The sequence below is a fragment of the Aythya fuligula genome, chromosome 1, assembly GCF_009819795.1.
Source record: "Aythya fuligula isolate bAytFul2 chromosome 1, bAytFul2.pri, whole genome shotgun sequence".
In the NCBI taxonomy this organism is placed as follows: domain Eukaryota; kingdom Metazoa; phylum Chordata; class Aves; order Anseriformes; family Anatidae; genus Aythya; species Aythya fuligula.
This window is the reverse complement of record NC_045559.1, coordinates 56,831,937-56,859,021: the sequence shown is the minus strand read 5'-3', so window position 1 is coordinate 56,859,021 and position 27,085 is coordinate 56,831,937. Positions and strand designations below refer to the sequence as shown.

Below are 27,085 nucleotides of genomic sequence, written 5' to 3'. Positions count from 1 at the left end.
CAGGAGACATGGCAGCGACTTGCAGGAGGGGTTGCATTGACTAGACAGGTTAAAATCCATTCACATCTTGTGGTTTTGCAAGCTGTGCTGTTTCGTTGGCTAAATCTGCTCGCCTGATTGTACATGATGTACCAGATCAGCGCTTTCAGTGTTTGTTCTCCTTTGGGGAGGCAATTTTCATCCTTCTTTGGGCACAGTTTTACTGTTTTTTGTTTGTTTGTTTGTTTTGAGGAGAGGACAGGACAGGAGGGAAGGGGGCAGCAGCCCCATCTCCCATCCCTCGCTCTGCATCCCTACCCAGCACGTGTGGCTCTGGGCTCTGCGGTGCTCAGGGTTTGCTTGGTCTCACTGCTCAGACATGGCCGTGGAGCTCCAGAAATTGGTAGCATTTTTTCTTGGCCTTATAAATATCTCCATTGCTGCAGCTGCAAGAACAAATTTGCCTGAGCCCCTTTGTGTGTGGTTAACTTTGGTCTTCCCACTTCCCATCATCTCTGCTGCTGTGTTTTCATTAAAACTTCCATTACACAGCTTTGCCCAGCGCAGTAAGAGGCAATCTTGTTTCTTATTGCCTTTCTAAAGCAAACAAAGAAAGGGAAAAAAAAAAAAAAACTCCCTGAAATGCCCAGTCAGAAATCATTCCTGGTTTAAAATAAGCCACGTTAGAAAACTGAGATGCTCAGACACACAAAAAAAGACAGCCGCATTGGAAAAAGCCAGTCTGTTAGGAGGTCATTTTAATTAATTAAGGTCGCAGCCTCCACACCTCCAATATCCTGGCAGGGTTGGATTAGTGTGGTTGAAAGCATCTGGACTTGTTCAAGCCGCAGGTTCACGACAACACGCCTTGCCCTTTCCCCTCTGCAGCAGTGGACAAATTGACTGTCCTGTAGCACATTGCACGAGGGGCTTTCAGACAAGACATTCAAAAGCCTGGTTTCAAAAAGCTCTGATTCCGAGTGGCTTTTATAGACCCCAAGGCACTCTGCGGGCTGAGATTTGCTCCCTGGGGAGGACCCCAAGGTCTCCACAGAGTGGAAGCTGCCCCAGCATCAAGGTGTTCACCAGCCAAGCCTCGCCTGGCAGACCACCGATTAGCAAGTCTGGGACAGGCGACTCAACCGCTTGGGAACTGATTTTGGCCTCTCAATTACAGCACCAGTGACTATTTGTGCCATCTGGGGACATGGTGAAGTGCTCGGTCTTCCTCAAGCTCTGAGTTTGTGTTTATCCGTTGAAGGATATGAGGACTGAAGAAAATATTTTTAGAGCTTTTTGTCCTCACATTCCTGGCTAAATTCCAATTAATACCGGGGGAAAAAAAAACAAAAACAAAAACAAAAAAAAACCACTTGAACTATTTAAGTCCTATTCGACCAGTAATGGTATTTGCTTCCTGTTTGAGTTTCTCTGAGCACTGCAGCTGCATGTGCTGTGTCAGTGGGGAACAGCGGCGCCTGGGCGTTATCCTGATAATAGATGGGCAAATCCCAGCAAGCAGGACTTTGCCTCCACCGTTCCCACCAGCATCATGTGGAAGGTCGGATCTGCTCTGCACAGTCCCCAGATGGGCTCAGTGCTCCCTTTCCCAACCCTCTTCTCACTTCTCACAGAGGGATCTGGATCCTGCGTGTGTTGAATCATAGTGTCACGAAGAGCAGCAGAAACAAACAAAACCCACTGGAAGTACAGCATCGTCCCACCTTCCACATGGTAGCAGGTGGGCTGCTAGTGTCCTACAGTCCTGGCTCATCTCAAGGCTTGTCTGCAACAGTTGTCCTCAGAGCAGGCTTTTTATTAGGTCAATGCTTGGAAAGCATCTTAAGTCAGATTTTCATTTTTTTTAATTTTATTTCATTATTATTACTGGGGAGAAAAGGCTATGAAATGTTTTGGACTTTCCATCCGTAGTCATCTTTGTGTGTTTGTGTGTTCGAAAGAGGGAGCTGGACAGTGAATAGATCTGCAGGATATGTTATGAGGCGTGAAATCATGTTTGTAATGAGATTTCTTGTTAATGGCAGTCAGGCTTCCTTGATGCTAAGCATTAATGCAATATCCATTAGTGCAGCTAAACCTCCCTCTGCTCCACTTTCCCAAAAGGGTTTCACTTTGTACCTAGTTTAGCATTTATAAATATTTGATGCAAGGTTCAAGAAGTAATTTACATGTTAAATGAAGGATATAGGAACATTCTAGGAAAAATGCAAGTTGAGATTTTACTATAACATCATTCACAAACCAAACATGAAAGCATGAAATGAAATTTGCCCCATTTAAATTGCTGGAAGCCTTCTCATTGATTTTTCTAGCCTGTGGATTAGGTCTGTTTTCTCTTTCATACTGTGTCACCTTTGAAGTCCTTTTGCATCTCCTGCTTTCCAAGCCAAATGCATATCTGTAATTAGAAAGTGCAATCTCGGTCCTTAAATGGGGAAGAAGTCTTTCCTCTGTCATCCACTTCTGAAGGACTGATCTTGGATCTTTCTGTTTACCAAGAAAACAGCGGCTGAATGGGGAAATCCCGGTGCAGGCATCCTGAGAAGACAGAAGAGCTGCACTGTCCTTGTGACAACTCTTTGCTTCCTTCATCCCTCTTAACATCCACTCCCACTTGTCTCTGAGATATCTTTGAAGTTCAAGACAGAAGAGAAAGATGAAAGCTAGAGGAAAGGATGTGTTAGAAATAAGATGGTTTCTGGAATGGTGCAGAACCATCAAGTGAGTCTTGTTTTTTTTATTTTTTATTTTTTTTGTGGCTTTTGGGCAGACTCCTAATTTGTGTTATATAAAAGCAGGAATGGTTATGAATGTTTTGCGTTTGTTATGGTTTTCGTGTGTGTATGTATGTTTTTCTTTTCCTAGCAGAGTAGTTTTCTTCGCTGCCATCCATTGTTGTGGTTTTATGGGAAGGTTTCTCTTCACTTTTTATTGAGAAACAAATGAAAGATCACACAAACCACCAGTAATCGGCAACAAACACAAAGATATTGTCCTCTGTCCCACAGATGTAGCTTCAGTACTGGCTTGTGGCTTCATGGACGCGTTTGAGGTCATCTGCAATTAGCAACACAGGTGAAATTCTCCTTCTCTTTGCTTGTCCTTCTGTGAATGTTCAGCTTCTAAAATGGCACAGTCAGAGGACAGAAATTAGGATGGCAGATATTTGTCAGTAGACAAAAAGTAGAGCTAAGAAAGAAAAACCAAGTATTTCACCTCAGAAAGATGGACGGATAACTCTGGCTTATTCAAAGGTATCAGTCTCTCAGTTCTGCTAGATGCCTCTGAAAATTGCCCATTTTTTGCTGTTAATGCTCCAGAGGAAACGTTTCCACTGAAGACACCAACTTAGGGCACTTTGAAACAAGCTAGGAGGAAATGCATTAAAAATAGAGGAGCTCAGCCGTAATTCAAAGTGGCAGCTTTAGCCCACTGTGTCCACAGCTTTAACGTTATTTTGAAATGTGTGTTTATCTTATATTTCTTTTTCTTTCCTTTTCTTTTTTTTTAATATGAACATAATTCTCCCTTGAGCATAACATATTCCTTCAGTCAGCTGGATGGGAAAGCTTGACGTGTTCCATCATGTAATGAGGTCCTTAGCACAAACGCAGTGAAAACTGAAGGCCTGTTCTCTGAGTGCACCTTATGGTATCTTAAACCCCCTTCAGCCTGACGCTAATCCTTTTAAAACCTCCAATTAGATTTTAATTCGTCATTGCTAAGTGTCCTTGTGTTAACAGCACTGTAAAAATGCAGGGCAGCATGTGAAAGCAGTAAGTTCTTCTTTACATTATTGTATTACTCCGAAAAAGAGAAAAACTAATCAGATTTCTGTTCCCAGTGTAAAACGCTCCCCGTAGCTTGAAAGTACGTGTGCAAAGCCTCTCCTTGAACGTCTTGTTCAAATCAAGTCACAAAAATAGAGGAAAATGGTATTAGAGGAAGATTTTTGGAAAAAAAAAAAAAAAAAAAACTTACCTCCAGTGGTGCTGAGCGTGCACTTGTTAAAGTCTGGCCTGTTTCTCCTTCAGTCAGTGGGAGCACAGCAAGGCTGTAAGGCGTTTTAGTGCCCTAGCAGACAGAATTTCCCATCCAGTCGTCGGCACGGCTGTGGTTGGCACACCAGCAGGGCTGAAGGCCAAACCCTGCTGCCCTAGCCCAGCACAGCCCTGTCTCAGCAGGGATCACAAGCATGTACTGCAGTTACATGAGCGAGTTGCACAATTTTGAGGTGTCTGCTGAGCAGAAACGGGAGAGGGTAGGCTCCCCTTGTGCTTGTTGATCACAGCCCCTGCATTTCCAATGACTTTATTAGAAGCATCTTATATTTGCGTGCTATGGAGTGAGCCCTGCGTGGGGTGGGAAAGATTTTTACGAATTTAGACCTGCCCAAGAAAACATCAACCATTCTAATTTTAGGCAAGTTGCATTCCACATCCATCTGGTTAGTGGATCAGGCTGATGTTTACTGTTTAGTAAATTGTATTTGATCTTTTTTTTATAAATGTTTCTTTGAGGGCATTGCCTGCCATCAGCTAATGTAAAATAGTGCCAAGGACTTAAAAATAAACCCTTAGGGCCAAGCTGTGCTAGCTTCACATACCACAAACAGTCCCATCGAGCCAGGGAAGCTGGGCTGGGCATATGAACCGCAACCCCCCCGATGTCCAGTTACAAGTCCTGCTTCATTGCATAGAGATTGATGACTTCCTGCAATTAAAAAAAAAAAAAAAAAAAAAAAAAAAGGTGCCAATTCATCCCAGTTAAAAATATATTGAGGTCAAAAAATTATATTAGACATGACTGTAGTCTACCAAATCCAGTCCTGTGCACAGGCAGAACTCCAAGGGAAAGGGATGGGAGTTTCTGCTCCGGAGCTTGCAGAACAAAGCTTACAGAGAACTATGACAAAACGTCAACTTTGTGTAAAGTCTCCCGGTGCGTTTGTATAAAGGTTTTTGAGAAATCTTCGCTAGAACACACCGGAGAATAATAAACTTGCACCTTGATAGAATAGCTTTATTTGTATATACTTTGTGTAAATTTTTAACCGGAGGGGACGTGTCATGCCTTGTACATATCTGACGAGAACGGTGGCAGTGCTGTGCACTGCTGTTTAGGGGATCCAGGTTCTCCCGTCTTGGGTTTCCAACTGAAAAAGGCTACAGGAGACTGCTTGGGACCAGCCAAAACATAGGATGGATAGATGCTCACCACCCACTGCTTGTAAACACAGTCATAGGATTGGAACAGGTGTTATCCATGGAGAAGATCGCTTGCCTCCGCTCCTGGCTGAAGGACAAGTGCCTCTTTTGCTGTCACCTCCAGCAGAAGTGATTTGTGGTTTCAGATGGTCAAAGAGCGTGGGGGACGTTCAGAGCCCTGTTTGGATCAGTCTTTCGTAGGAACCTGAGCTTACAAGGAACCGGCGCTTCTTGTGTAACAGGGGAAGGTCCACGAAAAAGCAGTGTGTCCGTACATCTACTTATCTGTCTGTCTGTTTATCTAATATCCCGGTGTTTCTGTATTGAATGGTTTCAGTAACCCGTAAACAAGTGATTGCTCCTGTTGTGTTACTGCTTCGAAATTCTCTGCATGCACTCCAGCATATAATTCTTTAAGGAAAGAAGTTATACATATTATATATATATATATTGTAGCTTGCAAAATATTCATGTTGAAGAGCCATGTTTTGTGCAAATTGTACATTTATGTTGTGAGCAATATTGCAATATGAACTTTTATCAGTTGTTGGCATTAAAACACGTTTTTATCGGTAGTAAATCTGTCACATTATTTTTGACCGTAGGTATGTATCCCAAGCTTTCAAACTCAGGCATTAGATCAACTACTGAAGGAGACTTCTTTCTGTGCAGTAGAAATAGCGCAGACTTTTTCAGCAAATAGACAGGTATGCGAATCCCGTGCTGTTTCATGCAAGCTGCAAGGCTGATTCTTCACGCAGTTTATCTGTCAGGCAATACTTCTCTTCCGTCAGTGCTGGAATTTGTGTCTGATGTGAGGATGCTGTTGCCCTCACCTGTACCAGAACTAAAACCTCAACCTAGCAAAGCAAAGTGCTTAACTCCTACTGCCCTCTGTCTCCGCAGGTGCTTTAATATAAATACAATGAGGACTGAAGAAACTTCCAATTTCCTGTCGGATAGCAAATGTCGTATTTTCAAATGTTCACGCTATGTAGTTTTCAATTTAGGGGCTAGATACAAGTGTAATACCACTATGGCTTTAGGAAAGCTACAGTGTTTGAAGCTTGACCTTAAAACTTTTACCTGACTTCCGAACATCATTGGTGGCTTTGTTTGCTCAATGTTTACCTCTGAGAAATGTATGCTATTGATTTAAATGTTTAATATATTGACTGCCTTTTTGTATATTTGTTATCATAAAGGTTTGGTTTAAATGCTAACAACTGTAGTCTATTTTCAGACTTTAAATAACATACAGTTCTGTATTTGGAAGGCAAAGTTATTAATGAATATAGCGATTTGGTATTTTATTCCTATTTTATACAGCTGCCCCCATAGGTTATTATCAGACGGCAATGAGTACTGCTGAACAGCAGGTGGAACTCTCTGGAGCGTGTCTATGAGCCATCTCTGTTCAATAAAAATCCCATTGTTTTCTAGCCTAGACAATGGCTGCTGTGAGTGTTTTTGTTGTTCCTTCTCCTGCTCAGGTGTTTCTCAGTGTACTTCAGACAGCAGCAGGACCGTGGGGGCTCCCCCAAGAAGCATCTCCCAGAAACTACCTGTGTTCAGTGTTTCACGTCGGGAACTTTTGGTGCTTTTTCTCCCCACTCACTGCTGTCAGTATGGCCACTGTGCCTCTGACAAAGTGACATGGAGGCTGTTTCCAAAAATTTCTGTCTGAGCCCTGATCTGTTAAAAAAATACAAGTCAGACAAGGGAATGGAGTGCCATGGTGCTTAAAATTAAGCATCTGCAGACGCATGGTAGCCAGCCAGTTTGGATTTGTGAAGACCCAAAAGTCTGGGAGCTTGATTTGTTATGCAGTATTGCTGTAAGTGCATACAAATAAATGCCAAATGGTTATCAAGGAGAATCCAGAATATGGGGAAATCATTAATTCTAGCATGACAGTGAAATCAAGCTTTGAAAAAATCTTTTCATTTGAGTGTTTTTTTTTTTTAACTTCTAAGTTTGATTTTTTTTTTTTTTGGTACCTTGTAAGATTTAGAGTCAAATCTTTTCTTTAAAATGTATCGGATTATTATAAAACAGGTTGATCCAGGAGGCAAAAGATGGCAATATCCCTTCAAGTATGGCCTAGAAGGAAAAATCCATACATGTGAGTCATGCGAGTGAAACATTGCTCCAAGTGACAGGGTGACTCCAGACCAGGATCCTGGCACTGTTAGGTGCCTGCGGGCTCTGCAAGCCCAGCTGTCCAGGAGCTGAGTGTGGTAAAGACAGGTCGCAAGGCTACAAATGTCAAAATTTAGTAGCAGATGTAGGCCTCCTTGCCTTCCTTTCCTGGTATCATTCACTGGGGAAAAAAGCAAAGCAAGCTTCACTTGTAACAAACTGGTCTGGTCTGTCACCTTTCCCAAGGATAATATCAATACTGGAGCAATTTAGTATTATTGCTGGGCATCTGAGTTAACTCTTCCCCGAGAAAAATAGAGAAGCTCAGACATACCCATTACCAACATTGCTCTGCATTCTCTGCAAAATCATCTGTGCTTCTGTTACAGCCAGTTCACATCTTTTGTAGGTTTTCTAGGCAAACTTAACATCTAGAAACCGAGGACTTTGGCACACATTCACTAAAATAATTAAGGTTTAGGACAGTCTTGCCCACTGCTGTGTTTTCTCCTCTATAAGATAGAAGTGGGCAGTGATGTCTTAAACCACCAGTGTCACACAGTAAAGCTTACCCAAGAGAACCCTCCGGTATTGTCCAAACAGGAGACGACTGGCTTGAAGTGCTTGATGTATGTCTATTGGTGGCATCAGCAGCAGAGGCATCAGTGTAACACACACAAAAAAGATCATTCTACAGCTCAGTTTAAATTAGATTATTTAGAAAATAACAGTATCTTTTAAACCATTCGGAAATAATAACTTTAAAAAATAAACTGCATAGTGGCATATACAGGCATATTTGTAAGTGTGGCAATATCAGACTTTTCTATGTCAAGAGACCTTTATGTTTTAATGAAAGCTTCTTCAATTAGTTTTTTTTTTTTTTTTTCTTTTTTCGTGTTTCCTTTCCTTTCCTTTCCTTTCAAGGGGGCTGTTGTTCCAGAGTAAGAGTGTGGGCTGTCTATCTCCAAGCTTTGCTACGAAGATCTAAAATGACATCCACAAATCTGCACAGATAGCCTTGCAGCCCAGGACGCTGCTTTACATAGCACAGCCCTGCTGCCTCTCTGCCTTTCGAGAGCTTCTCAGCCCCTCTGCTCTATGAGCCAAGAAGCATGTAAAAAAAAAACGTTCTCTTCCTGAAATCATGAATACTTGAAGCAACTGGTATTGGGCCATATTCTTAGACAGTCAAGTAGCAAGTATGCCCCACCACTGAGACAAATATAGCCCCTACCATCTCCTCTCACTGCCGTGGTGCAGCACAGCTGGAGGGGTGGGAGTCTGCTGGTGTTTTCATGAGTGCATCTGCCCACGGAGATGGGATGGTGCCCTGACACACTCGCACGTACCCCTTCTCCTCCGAGTGCTCACCCGTGTGTACGCTGACACGAAGGCACACAGGCCCCACCCCCTGCCAGCTGTGAGAACAACAATTATAAGTAAAACTTGCATATCTTGGCAGAGCCATAGCACTTGGAGCTCTGCCAGTTGGTTTTTCCCATAAACATATACCCATATATTTACTGACTTTCCTTTACTAGCAGAGCCCTAGTGTGTTGTATCATTTTATGCTTATTTTCAGCTTCATCCATTTTCTGTGTGAGGCTTGCTAAGGCCCTGACTGTGTCCTACCCTCTTGTCCTTCTTGGTTCTTCACCTCCCACACTACCCTTTTCCCCTCTACTGGATATCTACCAATACATTTAAAGTCATTTTTCTCAACTGGGGGACAAACGTGACTGTTCTCCACACCCAGCCATCCTTCTTCCAGCTTGCCGAGTGGTCGCTGACTGGATTTCCCTCTTCCTTTGTGTTGGCTCCAGCAGTATCTTACAGCAGTTAGTGCTGGGGTGATAGAGTTTTCCCAAATTCTCAGGGCACGTTTTGGGGAAACAGATGCTCCATAAAGAAATAAGTTAATGGATAAGTAACAGATCTAGTTGATTCCGTAAAGGTAAGCAAAACCTAAGATTTTGGAGAATAAGCCTTGGCACAAGGATGCTTTATCTTCTAAAGCGGGGAGGTTGGTGATCTCCCAGAGAACACCTTGAGATCATGGATGAAAGAAAACCAAAGCGGCCTTGTTTCAACCACCTGAAAACTTGCCTATGCCTAGCTATCAGTACGAGAGTTCTTCCCTCCAGGCTATGCTGCCGTGTGCAAGCAGGGTATGTTGTCTCCCCTGACAAGATGCTGCCCTATTGGGATCTGATCTTCCTTTGGTTTCCTCCGATTCATGCTCTTTATTTCAGAGCAATACCTAGGGAATGCAAACAGAGAATCAAAAGGTAACCTTGAGGACTTTTGTGGCTGCCCTTGGTGTTTCAAAGCCACTCATAAGCCCTTCTTTATGTCTGTCCAAAGTTAGAGGATTTCTTGATGTTGTGACTCCCCTTTTAGCTGTTCAGCATCTCTGGGACTGCAACACATACTTTGCAGCTCATTTGAGAGAAGATTTTTTTTTTTTTTTTTTTTTGAGTGTTAGTGTATCAATGCCTTTACCCTTGTCTCATCTGAAGAGGTGAGCTGAACCACAGCAACAAGCCTGCAGCATCACTTCTCTCAAAACACATAAAATTCCCTTTGTTTTCTTGCTTACAGCCGGTAGGATTTGCAGTATGAACCTTCTCATGGCCTTGTAGTACCTTCCAGCTGCCACATTAGAAATGCTTACACTGTCTCTGACAGTTTCAAGATATTTCAAGGTCTCTGCAGAGCCCTGAACTCTGGAGCACCTTTTTTTTTGCAAGTTTTCAAATACTTATTGGGAAGCTTACTGGCACTGGTGGCTTCTGTATCTCTTCAGGTCTCCTCTCTCCTTCACCCTTACTTAGCATGAAGGGTAATACTCTCCAAGCACCTTGACACATACCCTAAAAAAGAAGTTGACCCTTCCTTTCAGAGGAGCCATTTTTTTCCGACTGACCCTGCTCTTCTTCACTTGGTAAGTCCATGACAGAATAAAAGTTTACTCTGCTTAGCCAGGTACCTTCACCCAGCTGAACCATTATGATGAGACATGGATGAGAACTACCTGGCACTTGTCTCCTCAGGTAGGTTGGGATGGGTCATATGCCTCAAATTCTGCATAAGCGGATCCAGAATTAGGGACAGTGTTTCGGTGCTTTTCACTTTGGACAAGCAGACAGGCAGAAGGCTCTGCCACCAGAATAGGTGACTAAACTGAAACAGTGAAACTCGCTGCTATCAAGTCTTGCCTTACTCTGCAGAGGTGCCTTGGGAGAAAATGAAATTCAGCTCTGCTCATTAGAGGCTAAGAAATGGGTCTGAGAGAGATTCCAGGCACAAAACAACTCCAGAGGAAACAGGGAAGAGCGGTCAAGCACTGGGACGGGTTGCCCAGGGAGGTGGTGGGGTCACCGTCCCTGGGGGTGGTCAAGGGAAGGTTGGACGTGGTGCTTGGGGACATGGGTTAGTGGGTGACATTGGCGGTAGGGGAGTGGCTGGACCAGATGATCTTGGAGGGCTTTCCCAACCCTTAATGATTCTGTGATTCAAAGGAACAGTTATTCACTGGGAACTGCGGCTCTGCGAGCTGTTTCCGACCCATCTTCCCCCCTTTGTGGAGGCGCGTGTGTGCCCCCTCTGGGCTATGCTCCCACTGCAGGGCGAGCCGGGCACCGAACAATTACCAAGATCCCTGCACACCCCCGCTAATTAACCCCCAACACCCCCCCCCCCCACAGCCCCCTCCACACACACACACAAACCCTCCCCTCCCACCGCCCCTCCTCCCCGCCTCTGCCCCCTCCCTCCCGAGGCGCGCTGCGATGACACCACCCACCCCTCCCTCCCCCTCTCCCTCGCCGTGACGTCACTGGCGCGCGCCAGGCCCCGCACGCGGCGCCGCCATGAGCTGCCCGGTGCCGTGCGCAGCCTGGGTGCGGCGCGGCGTTGCCAAGGAGACGCCGGACAAGGTGGGGGGGGGGGGGGGGGGAGCGGGGACAGGACCCCCTCAGCGCCCCCCAAATCCCCTCGGTGTCCCCCCAAATCCCCTCGGTGTCCCCCCTCACGGTCCCCTCGGTCCCTCACGGTGCCCCCCTAACGGCCCCGTGTCCCCCCTCAGGTGCAGCTGAGCCGCGACGAGCTCCGGCGCCTCGTCGGGGAGGCCCGCGAACGGCTGAGGTGAGCTGGGGGGGGGGGGGGGCGCGGGGTTAACGTTGGGGTCAGCCTCGATCATGGCTCTATGGGGGGTGGGTGAGGGGCTGAGTGCGCCCTCAGCGAGGGGATGGCCATCAGGCTTCAGTTTGGCACCTTTAATTATCTCGTTTCCAGTTCTGGCACTGTCAGGCAAAGTGTGTCCGCTAAACAGGCAGATGAGGCTTGCGTTGGAAATCACAGGGTCACTGCGGTTGGAGGAGGCCTCCAGGATCACCAGGTCCAGCCACACGTGAGAGCCACCTTGGCTGGTTGCTGCCTGTGTGTGCAGGAGGGGCCTGGCGTGTCCCCATTAGGTCCTCAGTCCGCATCTGCTGTCCAGTTCTGCTGGGTTCCTTGCAAACGTTTACAGAAACTGAATTATCCACAAGGAAAGGCGAGAGAAAGAGATCTAGACACACTTCAGTTTAGTTCCACCAAAGAAAACTTATGCCACACTTTGTCAGAAAAATGCGCAAGGAAAATGTGCAAGATAAAACTTTGTCTGGCAACCTGAGAACAACAGCGTCTCTTATTTTGGGAAAAGACAGGAAAGGAATTAGTAGGTCTCCTAATTATTGATATAAAGACTGGAGATTCACGTGAACAGACAGGACTGTGCATGCTGAAATCTTGTTACCAGTCTGCTGAATGATTTCCTGGAAGCGCTCAGTCCGTGTTGCTTCCTCAAGGGATATCTGTCTTTGAACAGGGAGGATGCTGATGATAGCGATGAAGATGAGCAGGGCCAGACGGCAGATGGCATGGATGTTGCCGCCGCTGAAAGAGCTGAGTCTTCTCCTAAAAATGACGACCAGGAGGAAAACGCTGAAAAGCTGACTGACGATGAACTGGCTGAATATGATTTGGATAAGTATGATGAAGAGGAAGACACAGGTAGGAGAAATTTCCGTATCAGATATGCATTGTAAATGAAGACCCTTTTTTTTCACTTCCTGTGGTACATGAGGCATGAGTACCCTAAAACTACAGAGTGCTTTGTTTCCAGTGCTGGAAATTCACGTGTTGAATTATTTCCTCGTCCCAGTTTAGGAAGTGATTTAGTGAGTGAAACAGTTTAGTGTCCTCCTCCCTGATGCTAGAGCTGAGCGGCATTGGAAAGGCTCTCACTCCCCCTGCTGCAGTGCCAGAGCACTGCAGCCAGAGTCCCTGAAAGCAATAAGCAATGTAGCTTACCGAGGTTCTTCTTTTTGGTTTGGAACTTGGAAATTCATTTAGCCCATTCCTAGTATTTTTGCAGTACAGGTACTGATACAAAAGTGTCTAACTTCACCTGTCGTTGACGCATGTAAGATATGTTCTGAAATTCCCATCTAGGTGATACAAAGCTGGGAGAGACTTTAGCTGGTCTGGCAGTGTATGGGAGCAATGATCAGGATCCTTACATCACTCTAAAAAGCACTGTAAGTACTATACAAATGCTAAATACTTTGAACAGCATTAGCTTAGAATTCATTTAAGTCTAATTCTCTGCCAGACAGCCTTGGGGTCTTAGGTGCTTGCAGCACATTTAAAAGGCTTGTCAGGTTTTTGCTCAGACAGAACTTTTTCCTTTTAAGGCTGCTTTGCACCGTCCCCTTGATGTGCACTTTTTACCTTGAAGTCAGATGTTAAGGCGAACTGGCTGATGATTTAGGACGTGTGCTTCAGTACGTGGAGGTGGCTTGTCAGCTCTCTGATCGGACACAGAAAGTGCTTGAAGAAATAACACGTCCAGTGTTATTTGAGACAACAAAGAGACAATATAATCTAGAGAGCTGCAGGGAGGGAGGGACTGCGATCATCTGGGGCAGGGGGATGGAGTAGGTGAATTTTTGAGACCTTTTCTAAGCATAAAGGTTCTGATTTTTTTCTGGTAGCTGTAGTTTCTGTACTATTTTAGATTCTTTACAAAGATTTCAAAATTAAAAGAGCAGCTGTAGGCTCCTACCACGGCGTCCAATTTGTTTGTAAGGGACCCTTGTCAAATGTGTGATCTCACACAAGACGTTGTTGTGGTGGCTTCACGTACCATAACAGAGCTCAGGGAGGAAGGCAAATGTGCATCTTTAAAACAAGTTCACCTGCTATGTGCATTTTGGGGTGCTGTATGTTTTGTGTGTGTTCCATTGACTCATTAATGATTTTTCTTGATCGCATGTACCAGCAGAGAAGATAAATGCTTTGAAAGGGATTTTGTAGTCAGTGATACCTGCACTGGGAGAATACGAGCTACGTGGGTCCCTTCCAACCTGGGATATTCCATGATCCTATTTATTCTGTGTCAGAAAAGCTGGCTTTCTTCCAGATAGAGAAAAGGGGAGCTCCCTTTTCTCATCCCTCTATGCTCAAATCCTTTCCATGGGTTCTGAATTCTTTTTAGTACTCTCCAGCATGCAGTTTGTTATTGGTGTTTATTACCACTGCTGTTGAAGACCAAGCACTGCACAGCATTAACTTGACTAACTCAAAGCATTGCAATACCCAGTAGAATTCAAATATTGAAAAAATGCTTGGAGTGAATAAAAAAGAAGTTATTAAAAGCTTGCAACGTGAAAGCCAAAAGGTCCTGTATGTGTTGTATATTTGAAGGGCGGTGGTCTGTGCAAGTTTACTGACTTTTATGTACAGTTTTTAGTTTTCCACTCACAAAAATTCCCGGAATGCCTTCCATTCCTTGGTAACAATGGAAATTGGATGGAGGCTAAATCTGTTCTGGTGCAGCTCAATGCCCAGTATAGCTGCAGGCAGTGCTTTTCTGGAAATATTTTCCAGAAAGTGGACAACGCTGTAATGCTCTTGGAATTGCTTCCTGTGTGTGTGAAGAGCAGCCACAGTGTGCTTATTGTGTGAAACTGTGTTACATTATATAAATGCCCCAGGCTTGAGAGCCCAAGGGAAATAAGATACAAATGTGGGCCTCTGGTGGTGATTTTCTTTTCAGCAATGGGTTGCATCGTGGTAGCCTCAAGAGATGGTTTCATGTTTAGTAATTAAACATTTCTCTAAATCCAGCTAGGTCCGCATAAACGCTCCTTCAGCCTGCAGAACAGCTACTCAGTATCCCCACAATGGAGCCTGGTTCCTGCCTTTTTGCATATACCATCAGAAGATTTTTATTTTTTTGTGTGTGGGTGGGCTACAGGGTGCTGGTTTTCGAGTGTTTTCAGCTCTGGTTAGAAAACATTACTGATTCAGCCTTTTGTACTTGTGCAGTCGTGTGTGTGTGTGTGTACGTGCCTTGCTAACGTCTGTTGTCCTCTCCTTTTCACTGTTCAGGATCAATATGAACAGGAAGACTTTTTGATTAAATCCAGTGACAATCTTGTCCTTTGTGGCAGAGTTGATAAAGACTACTGTAGTTTGGAGGTCCATGGTAAGTAACAGGATTTGTTCCTTACAATGAAGCTAGGAAATAGGTTTTGCCTAGCCTGTTTGTTCCATATGGCTGTGTAGAACAAGGAGTGGGGGTTGTTTTTTGGAGTCTTCAGCTTCCTACTGTGTGAAAACTGTCTTTTACCCTGATTTCCCCTGTGACTGAATCTAGACTTATTTCCGTTTTTTAATTATTGATTCTGTAAAATTAGTGTTTTAAACCATCGTTAAAGTCTCCTCATGTAGAAAACGTGTGAGTACAGAGTATTTATTTTGAAGTGATTCTTATAAAGTAGTATGGAAGGCTAGGAACAAACTTTAAATTTTGCTGAACTTGTCACTTCCTTATCTCAAGTACGCAGGAGAATGTTAGTTCGTTACGTATAATTTTGTGATCCATAATGTAAGTATTTGGAGGCTCTGGCCTTTATGTTGAAACTCTGAACACATTGCAAATTTGCATTCCAGATCACCTTGGGAGTTTAGTATTTGCCACATCTTCCTTCTATAGAGGTGAACTATAAGTTGTGTGGTTTTCCTCTTCATTTATGTCATGTATATCTCTAATTCTTTTCCAGTTTATAATCACGAAGAAGACTCATTTTATGTACATCATGATATTATCTTGCCTGCGTACCCTCTAAGTTTGGAGTGGTTGAATTTTGATCCTAATCCTGATGAATCATCAGGTAAATGACAAAGGATACTGAAATTGTCAAGTAAGAGTATTTTTACTTGAAAAGTATGTTACTGTCATGTTGTCACTAGGTAGTTTTCTCCAGTGGGACTAAGAAATAAACCCAAGATGCTAAGAGGGAAAAACTGTATAACAGTTTTAATCTTGGTGCTGCTGGCCTAACAAGTCATGTGACTAAAATACTGGTTTAATTAGAAATAGTTATTGTTAATTAGCAGACCAAAACAAGCTCTTCTCTAGTCTATTATTTTTTTTTTTTTACATTTGTAAAATGTTTAAATTCATTACAGCCAATGCAGTTGGTTAACTTTAAAACACAATTGGATTTATATATACTGATGTTTTTAGTAACCCTTTTCCTGTTTTTACAGACTTTTTCCATCTCACATAGAGTTTGTTTTTTTTTGTTTTCCTTACATGTGGTGCTTTATATGTCTTCTTCAAAAAGTTACTTGTATTCAAGGGGAAGAGTACTAAAGAGCAAGTCAAAATTTTCTGGCAACATCTGCTGCCAGTATTTTTAAACCACTTCTTGTCAGTTGTAATCATCAAAACCGTTCAAATAGAAAAATCTGGCATGTAAACATAAATTTTACCTAATCAAAGAAAGCAGCAACATCTGGGTTGCCAGATGCACTGTTTTTGTAACTAAAAGTGGTTGCCTTTGCATTTTTCTCTGTAGGAAATTACGTTGCAGTGGGTAACATGACCCCGGTTATTGATGTTTGGGACCTTGATATAGTGGACTGCTTAGAACCAGTCTTTTCTCTTGGCAACAAGAAAGAGAAAAAGAAGAAAAAGAAAGGAAAAAAAGTAAGTATTGGTTAAATGGAAGAAACATAAAGTAAGGATAATGTTGTTATTACTTCTTTCCTACAATGAAAAAATAAAGCCATAGGTAGTCTGGTTTAATTCCCACTGTCGTGTTGAAAGATGGTGTCTAGACAGGTTACAGCAAGTAATGTTAGGGTAGCATACAGGAGGCTGAAACTGCTGTTTTCCCATGACTTAGAGAGTTGATAAGGCATTGAGAAATAAAGGACAAGGTTTACTCTAATAAAACACTGTTAGTCAGGATTCACCTCTGTTAGCTTTATCCATCTAGAACTGAAGCATGTTTTAAGGTAGTCATCAAGATTATCTAGGGTGAATGCATAGAGACACACCCAGAGAATGACTGAGTTGCTTTTAGTGGACTGCGGAGAAAACCTTAATTACCAAAGAGTAAGGCGTAGGTTTCGACTCGATGCCAAGTTCTGTGATCTGAATCCTACCCGTGTTGTAGACCTGAATGTGCCTTGGTGATTTGTCCAAATTCTTGGGGATGTAGAGCAAATATAGAAGATAGCATAACTTAAATCTTATAGACTTTATTTATGGTAGATGCTTCATGAATTACTTAAAGATTCTTTTAAAGTAATATAGATGTGAACTTTTGATGTACAGCTAATCTTGGTTTCTCAAAGGGGCACTTCAGTGTCAATCAGTTGAAGAACCCACTCTACAACTGTGTAGTTGGGAAGGTGTTTTACTTCCTGAGCTCTCAAACCTTCTTATTTTAAAAACAATAGGAAAAAAATACCCCTAGAGAGGGAATTTGTTCTTTGAAACTTGCTTCTGAAAATCCTTGAGTTACTAAAATTGCTTTTGAAGGTAATCATTCATAAATTTTACCTCAGTTTGAAAAGCTGGTTGCTCTGTGTATGGATGTTCTGTGTATGCAGAAGAGAGTGGGGTGACTTATAGGTGGTTTCCTGTTGCTGTGCTGGGAGACTCCTTCGAAGCTTAACCACTTTAAATTAGAATTTGCAGGAGCTGGCAATTACAAGGGCCAAAAGTGCAGTTGATTAGGAGGAGAGAGAGGAAACTGCCAGCAGCGTTAGAAAAAAGTTGAAGGAGCTGCACATTAGCTGGTGAAAATGAAATTTCTTCTATAGCCTGAAGGGAGTTACTGGTTCTGTAAGCTCGCCTGCTGTGGATGGAGCAGGAGACTTGGTGTAGGAAAAGTGCAGGTGGTGCAGTGCTATCGAAAGCCTTGTTGCAGCAAGTGAGAGAAAATATGGTTATTTGTGAGGGCATTTCAGGAATTCCCATTAATGTTTGATTTCCTTTGAAGGTGTAGCATTCTAAAGCCTGTTTATGTTGTATCTGCACATACAGAATTTGTCTGCAGAAGGAACGGTGGAAGGACACACCGATGCTGTGCTTGATCTTTCATGGAACAAACAAAGCAGGTAAAAGAGTACTTGAATAGCAATGGATGGATACAAATCGGAATACCTAAATAGGCAGATTTTTTCCCCACAAAATCTTATGTAATAAAACACTGAACTTGAAAGCAGTGCTGAAATGAATCATTTCGCAAAAATGATTTTTTATTTTTACACATTTTATTTATACACATTTTTATTTGCAAGTTGTCCAGGTGAAGGCGGGGCTAAGGTGTGTCCAAGTCATTCAATAAATCAGCTACATTTAGGTCAGATGGACAAATTGGAATAGCACAAGGTTTGCCCTGATCTGATTTTTTTATTTTTTCCTTTCTCCTCTGCCTTTTGCCCTAGCGCTGTGAACAGAAACCAGTGTGAAAGCCCTGATAGCACAGCTGTAGAAATGACTCTGGCTTTTGGGAATTCTCTGTTGCCTGAATGCGCTAGCAATAAAGTGGTGCTATTGAAGCAATACAAAGCTGACCCATCCTGGGGGAGAGGTCAAGGGCGATGTGCTGACTGAAATAAAGATGCCACTTGTTGTTATTGCTTAGGTGGTTTTGAACAATTCAGCTGTCAAAGGATCCTCAGAATGGGCCTTGAAACTGTACCAGTCAGATAGAGACTGATAATTTTTTTTTCCTGCTGTCACAAATGTCTCTGAAGATGCACGTAGTCAATTCTGCGTACTCCTGATCAGCAGGTATCAGCATTTACTTAAAGTTCCTTGTTATTTAGACAAAGGAGGAAACACCCACATAGACATACAATAAACATGCATAGGCTTCACCCTTAATTTACAGTGCAGTCTGTTGTTCTTAAATTATACATGGGAGCAGAGTGCGTTAAGTTATTGTTCATTCTACCCATTTGACAAAAGACTAACTTTCATATTAGCTCACAATGATTGTTTTGTGCTAATATGGAGACAAATCACAAAAATTACAGCTGCAAGAATTAAAGTGTCTAGAATGTATAATTCAGTAGTGTACAGAGTTATGAACACACTGATACCAATAGATCTTTCAAGAAGTTAAAGCAGCCTTTGAAATGGGAGGCTTATAAAACAAAGAACTCCTTGCAGCAGCTTATATTTGAATGCTTTTTTTTTTTTTTCTTTAAGCAAGACATGCTGTGACAGCTCTCTATAAATAACTGTCTGCCTGTAGGTCTTAATGGTACTTACATTCATGTAAAATATTCTCATAGCTTTCACTATGCATTTTTGTAACTTTTTCTTGAAACATTGTTTGGGTCAACAGTTTTTCCAGAAGACTGCTAGGTCTCTCAGTCAGAAACACTTCCTTGCAGGGGGGAACGTGGGAGAAGAGCTGTTTCAAGCAGAAGCAGCACGTTGAGGTTATAGATCTGTTTTTTAAGTGCAGTGGCAGTGGCTGTAGTGTGTATTTGACAAGCTTTAGGAATGTTTTAAGTTCCTTCTGATTAAACTTCAAAACTTTTATTGCTATTGACGCAGTTGATCAAATTTAAGTTGAAATGTGGGGTCTGTAAACTAACTGTTAAATGTTAGTGGTTCCTGTGAACATTGTAGGATGGCCATGCAGTGTTGGGTCTTTATTAGTTATATAAACACTCAGATACCAGAGAGCAAAGTATTTTGTTAAAAATAGGTTTGTCTGACTCTTAGTTGTAGGTATATGCTGACAAACGGAAGCTGTGTAGGTAACATTTAAAAAAAACCTCTTTTTGTTAAAGGAAACAAAGTACCTAGAAGCCTTTCTCACTTTACTTTGCTCAGAAAGTCTTCCATTAAGTGATATTTTTAAGTGGTGTGGGGAGGAAATGCAAGCAAAAATGTCAGTGTTATAATATTTTACTAAAATAACACGGTCTGTTTGTAGTCTTTCCTTGTAACTTAGAATTACCTTCAGGGAAGTTATCCCTTAGGTTTGAGATATATAGACCATAGACCAGCGTGCTTAATCAGGCTCTGTATGTATTTAGGATTTTTGACCACTATTAATTTGTATCCACATAAAGATTTTTTTTTTAAACTTAACTTTTGATGCATTATCAGGAACGTTTTAGCAAGTGCCTCTGCTGACAGCACTGTGATTTTGTGGGATATGTCCGTGGGTAAGGCCGCAGCCAGCCTGACGCTACACACAGACAAGGTATGTAGTAATTGCTACGTGTCTTCCACTGTGAAAAACAGAGAGAAAGATACTGCAGTTTTTCACTAGCTGCTTGGTAGCAAACCCTTAGAACAACAGTTCTATAATTTTCCAGCCAACTGTGCAGAATTCTTTAGATTTCTGAATTAGTTGCTTTTGCAGACGACATTGTGTCTGATTTTAGAAGTGTTACTTTACTTATCCTTAAGGAAGTTTTGGGAGGACTTGCAGTAGGCTTTTGTTGTTTGTTTGCTTGTTTGCTTTTTTAAACACCTTTTGTATAAAAGCCCTGAAGGTTGGGAATCTGATTGTGCTGCTATAAGCTACAAACAGTAGCTCTCTGAACATAAGTCAAACTGTAAGCCTTGTGTAAGGAAACAAGTGTTGTTTACAGTGTGTTCTAGGTAAGAAAGCTTTAAATAAATTTTACCAAAATGTATAATTTAGGAAATGTATATATGTAGAGTGATAGGTACATCAGAAATGAACTAATCATCTTGTTTCTTTTGGTGAAAGTGCTGGGACGTTGTGGGTTTTTTTTTGTGTGTGTGTGTCTACTATGTCTGTTCAAAGAAAGTCTCTGTGTATTATCTTAATACTTATTTTTTTTATTTTTTTTTTTTATGAAATCTCCTGTTATCTAGGTCCAGACTTTGCAATTTCATCCATTTGAAACTCAGACCCTTATTTCTGGATCTTACGATAAGTAAGTCAGGGTAATATTTTCAAATGTTACACTTAGGATGGCTATTAATATTGAATGAAGTCTCACAATTTCTTTCTTTTTTTTTTTTTTTTCATTTGCTTGTAGCACTGCCAAATTTTAGTAAGGTTATTATTTTTTTTCCATTAAAGTAGCCAGGTTTGTACGTGGCCAAAATGCAGCTTTCCTTACCTCTTTCTCAGCTTAGCTAAATCTTTTAACCATCTGGACTGTAATTTCCTGTGCCAGGTGTCTGCTCCAAACTGAATTTATTTCATAATTTGGCATTTTGGCATTTTCTGCATTAGGAGTGTGCCACTGTTCATCCCTGCTAAAACTTATCTATGTTTTTCCAAACTGTAAGATCAGACTGGAGATAGAAAGGGCTTTCAAGTCCCAGTCAGCTCTGCATAGCCCCTGTTGACAGGCACGCCATGGCCAAAACTTAACAGGCAGTCCTGTAATTGCAGCCTGGAGTTGCTGTGAAATGGTTTGTCTGCTCACTTGGACCAGATACTTACAAGTTTTGCCAGCTAAAAAAAAGTTCTCTGTTCTCTAATCTCACAGGGATAACTTTTAAATTTTGTGCTATAACCATGAGTTTTATTTTAAATTAATTTTTATTCTGCTTTTAAGGCTTTGCCTTGTGTTAATGTATTTTAAAACTCATTGGTGTTTGGCCAAGCCTTTATGTTCTCTGACTTGTATTATGCTCTTGCTACGTCTGCTTAAGTAAAAGTATTGGAGAAAAACCTTGCGTTGTTGTTGGGAACCTGCTTCTGTCTACTTTCTTCCCCTCTATTTTCTTCCATAAAAATACGGTCTCAGCGTTTGGACTTTTTTCAGCTTCTCAATTCCTTTTTAGCTACCCCTTTTATCCCATGCACACCTATAAACCAGTATATTGTCCATAAACTAGTTCACTGCCTCTGTGGATTTCTGTTGTAAAGCATCCAAGGACTGCAGGCAATTCAGTGAATGATGGCAGATGCTTTCAAAACCTGGAAGTTAGACCATAAAAAATTCTGTATGCACTAAAACAGCTTTAGAAAATGCCTGGTAGAGGAACTGAGAAAACTAGATCTCACATTTCTTTGGCTTTAATTAAAGGTAGAGTGGGAATGAGTTACATTGTGGATGTTGATTGCAGTGAGATGTTGCAAGAGTCGCAGCATTGCTCCTTTCTTGTGCTTGCATCCAGGAGCTTTTATGGTTTGGACAGATTCTGCCACCACTTGCCTGAGCAGGTGTCTGTAAAGAATCCCGAAGGATTCGAACTAACGCCCATCTATTCCTTCCCCTTTTCAGAGTGGCAGTTACCTAACCAAATTTACCTTTATTTATTTTGGTTAAAGCATGTTTGAAAATTTATATCTATCAGACATCGGTTTCTGAATTAGGGCATTATTTTTGCACAGGAGTTAGTTGACTTTAATTAAGTCAATATGTGATAATTCAGTGATACATATTATGATCTCCTGTATAATAAGAACCTAATGTATTGAGCAAGTTTGGGCTCTGTTTGCTTAGTCTCCCATAGCCCCACTGAATGTAACCAAGGTGCAACTGTGAAGCTTACGTAAAAAGCTTGTGCTTATCTGAGAGGTTTTCAGCATCTGTTATTTAAAGACTAAGTACTGAAGTAGTTTCCGTTTTAATTTTTGAATTTTTTTCCCCTTCCTATCCGTTTTCCTGATAGATCAGCCGTGCTGTACGATTGCAGAAGCCCACAGGATAACCATCGAATCTGGCGGTTTAGTGGTCAGGTTGAAAGAGTAACTTGGAATCATTTTTCACCTTGTAATTTCTTAGTGAGTATATACACTTCTCTCCTTGGCCTGTTGGCTGTTTTGTTTAGCCTGTATTTTTGTGTTTGTGTTTCTGAATCAGATAATAGAGCTGATGGGGAGTTGGGCTGTCAGCATTGCTTATTTCAAAACGCAACATGCCAGAAGTTGTTCTTAGGTAGGTTTTGCAATATATGGATAGAAATCAGTTACTTATTTGGTATCTTCTCATTGTGACAGTGTGAACGCAATTGATGCCGATCCTTTTTCATGTCATCTTTGCTATGTTGTCATAGCATTCAGTGCCTGGGATATATTGTCTTGTGCGTAGTTAATGTTACGTTTCATACAGTGAGGCAAATGCAGCTGAGAAGTAGCTAATTACAGTTAAGATCCTGAATGCTAATTCAGTGTTTCACATCAGCACTAGAGGGCACTCTTCTCTTACCTGGTATAAAGTAAAAGTAGCTTGTTTTTTATCAAGATTTTTCCAATAAAGCTTTTGAACAGAATTTAAAAACAAATCCTTTTTGATATCTGTGTTATCTGCCTCGTTCTCTGTTGCTTTGTGTATACAGCCCACAAAAGCAGCTGCTCAGTTCTGTTGGGTTTGCCGTGTAGATCTCTCTCAGTATAGTCACACTAACTTTGCACAGCTCTACTGGACAGCTGCTGGGTGGCTCCAGAAAGTTTGAACTCTTGGTTTAGAGATGAAAGGCTCTGTATTTCATTGCCTAGCATTACAGCCAGCCTTAGCAATGCAACTGTCTTCAATTCAAAATACAGTGAAGAAATTTGTACGGGATTATGTCTTCCACGTATGTCAGTGCAGTGTAGTTTAGGTACGTGGAACAGCTCAGGCACCGGGTCTGCGGAGTCTGACCTGGGAAGTGCAGAACTGTGTGTTACACGCCTGACAGAGAAGCACTGTAAGTCTGTCCCAGACTACAGGGATTTAATAGAGGGTGGGTGTTATGTCATAGAAGCTTTCTTCAAATGAATGGCTACAGCTTCTTGTTTTTAAAGTGTGGTGGTTTCCCTAGGCAAGCACAGAGGATGGCTTTGTGTACTGTCTGGATGCTCGCTCTGATAAGCCGCTGTTTACTCTGAAGGCTCATGAGGAAGAGGTATCAGGTAAGTTGAGCGTGTATCGTGTTTGTTCCCAGTGGTAGGGCTTATTGGAAGATGTCGTCAACTGATATGACTGAGGTGGTAGTGAATCCTTCCTTAACAAAACAAAAAAATGGTTGTGTGTAGTTATCAAGAGTAGCTGGACCGTGAAGCAATCTGTGCTGAGAAGCCACTGTAAGTGAAGGACTTCAAAAACAGTGATTTTTTTCTCAGCAAATACTGTGAAGAATAAACATGTCAAAACAGATCTGTTCATTTGGGATACAATCCCTGTGCTTTTTGGGTGAGGAAGGACTGACACTATGGAATCAGGTCCAGAACTGTGATGTTTGCCTTCTGCATCCATAATTATTTTATACCAACATTCAGTCTGGTGGTGACCTGGGTATGGCCCATGGGAAGGTTTTCACCTGCTCTGCTCTAGGCTACTTTGATCATTTGACCAGTATAGGAGCTTCAAAAACACAACTTGAAGCACCTGATTAAGTGCCTAAAATGAGATGATATGAGTATGAATATGTCCTGTTGTCTTGGATAGCTACAGAGATGGTGCTTGGCAAATGAAGGAAAAAAACTACTGGGGGAAGTCAGGTTGTGTGAAGTAAGAACTTCGTACAGTACAACTTTGTACTGCTACTGTCACTACATTGGGAAACAAAATAGACCTACATGAAGTTAGTTTGCTCTCAAAAGATTGTTACTTCTCTCAGGGTAGGGAGCAGTGGTAACATAAAGCTGTTAATAACTATTTGCATCTTTTTGCTGGAACAGAGCTTAGTGTGTGGAGAACATTAGGTTTGTCCCTGTGATTTCACTTCAAAATGTATCTTCATCTCTGAAATAGCATCACTGTGAGAGCATCACACAATCACTTTCTTAATCTTCCAGGGCTACAGCTGAGCAGTCAGGTCAAAGGGTGCCTTGTGACATCATCTGCAGACAAATATGTGAAAATCTGGGATATCCTGGGAGACAAACCAAGTTTAATCCATTCCAGGGATATGAAAATGGTAACTTTCATTTCTTGGTTCCAAAAAGGTTTTTATATAAACTGTCTGCTGAATCTGTTTTCTAACTTGAGTCTTGTTTTACGTAACATCTTTTAGGGGAAAAAAATAATCCCATCTGTGTATTCTTTGTAAATCGTTCTCGTTACAGTGCAGTATTCAATTCAAGATGTAATTGCCAGACTGCTTCAAAGCCTTAGACTTGAAAATTAGATACCATGTTCTGGAGCAGAACTATGGGTACTCCAGTGTGTATTTGCTGGGTTCAAGATGAAGATGTGATTTATTACTTGTAATTAACAGCTCTTTAATTTTGTGTCTTTACAAAATTTTAAGTTTCAAGAAACAGAGAGCTTACATTCGTTAAAACTTGCCTGGTGAAAGTATTTGCAGATGGTAAAATTGTTTTGATATTAAAATAAATGAAGTCTTTCTTTGTCCTTCCCAGGGCGTTCTCTTCTGTGCAGCTTGCTGCCCTGACTTACCATTTGTTTTTGCCTTCGGAGGAGAGCGAGAAGGGTTGCGTGTTTGGGATATAAGCACCATTTCTGCAGGTAACATTCTTACATTCTGGAATCTTGATGTTCTCTCCCTGGCCCTCCGAGTGTATTTGTATATACAATAATGTCATATGGTTGTGAGAGAAACTGTAGGTTAACATTTTTAACAAAGTACTCAAAGACTGGATGTTTTCACACTTTCAGCTTAAAAATGTGATGTGTTTTTTTGTTATTTTTTTTTTCTATCTTGGAGAACTGTGTTTGCCATGAATTATTTTCTTGTAGCTGAAGTGTAAGACCTGATCTCTTTTAATACCTATGTCATATTTGTTTACACGAGGAACATAAAGAAAAAAGTGCCACATTCCTGAGTACCTGTAGGAGTAAAACTGAGAACTGGTTTTGATCAGTTGTCTTAGTTGCATATAACTCAATAATGTGTTTGTTTGTTTGTTTGTTTTGAGAAGGATTTTAAGAGCTTGGTGGAAACTAGAGACTGAAAGCAGAAATAAATAATTTAACTTGTTTTGCTCTACAAAACTCATCCATTTCACAGTACTCGAGTAAAGGAATTATGCATAGGGAAACATGTAGAGATTCTCTGGGGAAGAAAATAACACCACTTGTGATTTTAGTCATGCATGGGAGGTGAATCGTTCTGATATGTAAGCTTAAAATCTCTACTCTGAGTAATGGGGGAAAGCTTTGAAACTGCATCAGGTTAGGATTTCCATTCTGTTTGTTTGCCATGCTGGATACTTGCTGCAGTGCTCTTCTCTCTGGGAAGTAACATGTACACAATCTCTTACCTGTGTTGCAGTGAATGAAGTTTTTGGCAACAGAGAGAGACTTGTTCTGGCTGGCGCAAACTCCGCGGCTTGCAGCTCCTTGGCCAGCAGTCGCAGCAACAACTCAGAGACAGCCATGGAATCGTGATGGACCAAAGCTCACAAAACCAAAGTAATTAAAGGGACTACAGCTCGTGTATTTTACAAATTCCCCTGTTTGGAAATAGTTCATAGAAATGATTGGTGTCATGCGATCTGCAGGCTTCTTCATCTCAAAGAAACGTGGTCATGTGGTTTAGCTCTTGTCAGGAGTTCCGAGTTTCTGCCTCTATCGCCAGCTTTGAAAGACTGAATGACTTCCGTGGGCCTGAGATTATGATTCCTGAATTAGGGGCTGCTGTGTGTGGAGTTGAGATATGAGATTGTCACCAGAAAAGCGTTCTGCTGCTCTCAGAAGTTTGTCAGATACTGCAAAAGGGGTAAAGAACGTGTAATGGCATAAGGAATGGTACTTCGGTCAACAGTTGTGTCACGTCAGACAAATGCTGAAAGAAAGGGCAAGTGTAAATACTCAGATGATTTATCCTGGAGACTGGACTTACAGATTTCTAATACAGATTTTAAGTTTTAAAGATTTTTTTTTTTAAAGTTATGTATGAGAGAGTATTTCTTGAATAGTAAGTTGGAGTCCCTGAGTAGAATTGTGGAATGGAACACCTCCAATCACCAATATCAAACCAGAAATATCCCTGCTCCTTCCCATCAAGATCAAGGATTTCTTTTCCCTGGTTCCACAGCACCTGAATCTTACTGATGTTGCACATGTGCTGCTGATAGGGTTTTTGTTCGTTTATTTTAAAGTCCAAATGTGATACCTGTAAAAAGAATTTGAATTGAAATAAGGAGCTACTGTTCAGAAGATGGTAAGAGGCTGTCAGGGCGCAAAGTGGGAGCAGGGATCCCAGCTGGTCACTGTCACTGCTATCCATTTCACCTGCTTGTGTTCTTAACCCCTCGCAGGCGTTTCTGCCTGAAACCTGAAGGCCCAGAGGAACCCCGAGTGTCAGCCTAACCACTGACTGAATTCATTTGTAACAGCAGGAACCTCATGAAGGTTCCTCGCCTTTAAAACGAGCACCAAGTGCCTTCCCGTAGGCCAGAAGCTAAATGATACTCAGCCTCCTGTGAAGTGCTTCCCTCTCCACCTTCCAGAAGGCATCTGCTAAAGCACTGCTGCGGCAG

The 27,085-nt window shown here is 41.9% G+C and overlaps 1 protein-coding gene across 1 annotated transcript; it reads left to right on the top strand.

Moving 5' to 3' along the window:
- The first annotated feature begins 11,209 nt into the window (after nt 1–11,209).
- PWP1 (PWP1 homolog, endonuclein) lies at nt 11,210–26,499 on the top strand. The gene is made up of 15 exons (XM_032189780.1): nt 11,210–11,290; nt 11,440–11,498; nt 12,223–12,407; nt 12,849–12,934; nt 14,790–14,886; nt 15,464–15,574; nt 16,265–16,395; nt 17,743–17,816; nt 19,831–19,927; nt 20,572–20,633; nt 22,330–22,441; nt 23,461–23,551; nt 24,437–24,558; nt 25,004–25,109; nt 25,876–26,499. The coding sequence occupies exons 1-15, from the start codon at nt 11,225–11,227 to the stop codon at nt 25,989–25,991; spliced, it is 1,515 nt and encodes a 504-aa protein (XP_032045671.1). The 5' UTR covers nt 11,210–11,224; the 3' UTR covers nt 25,992–26,499.
- Nucleotides 26,500–27,085: the final 586 nt, after the last annotated feature.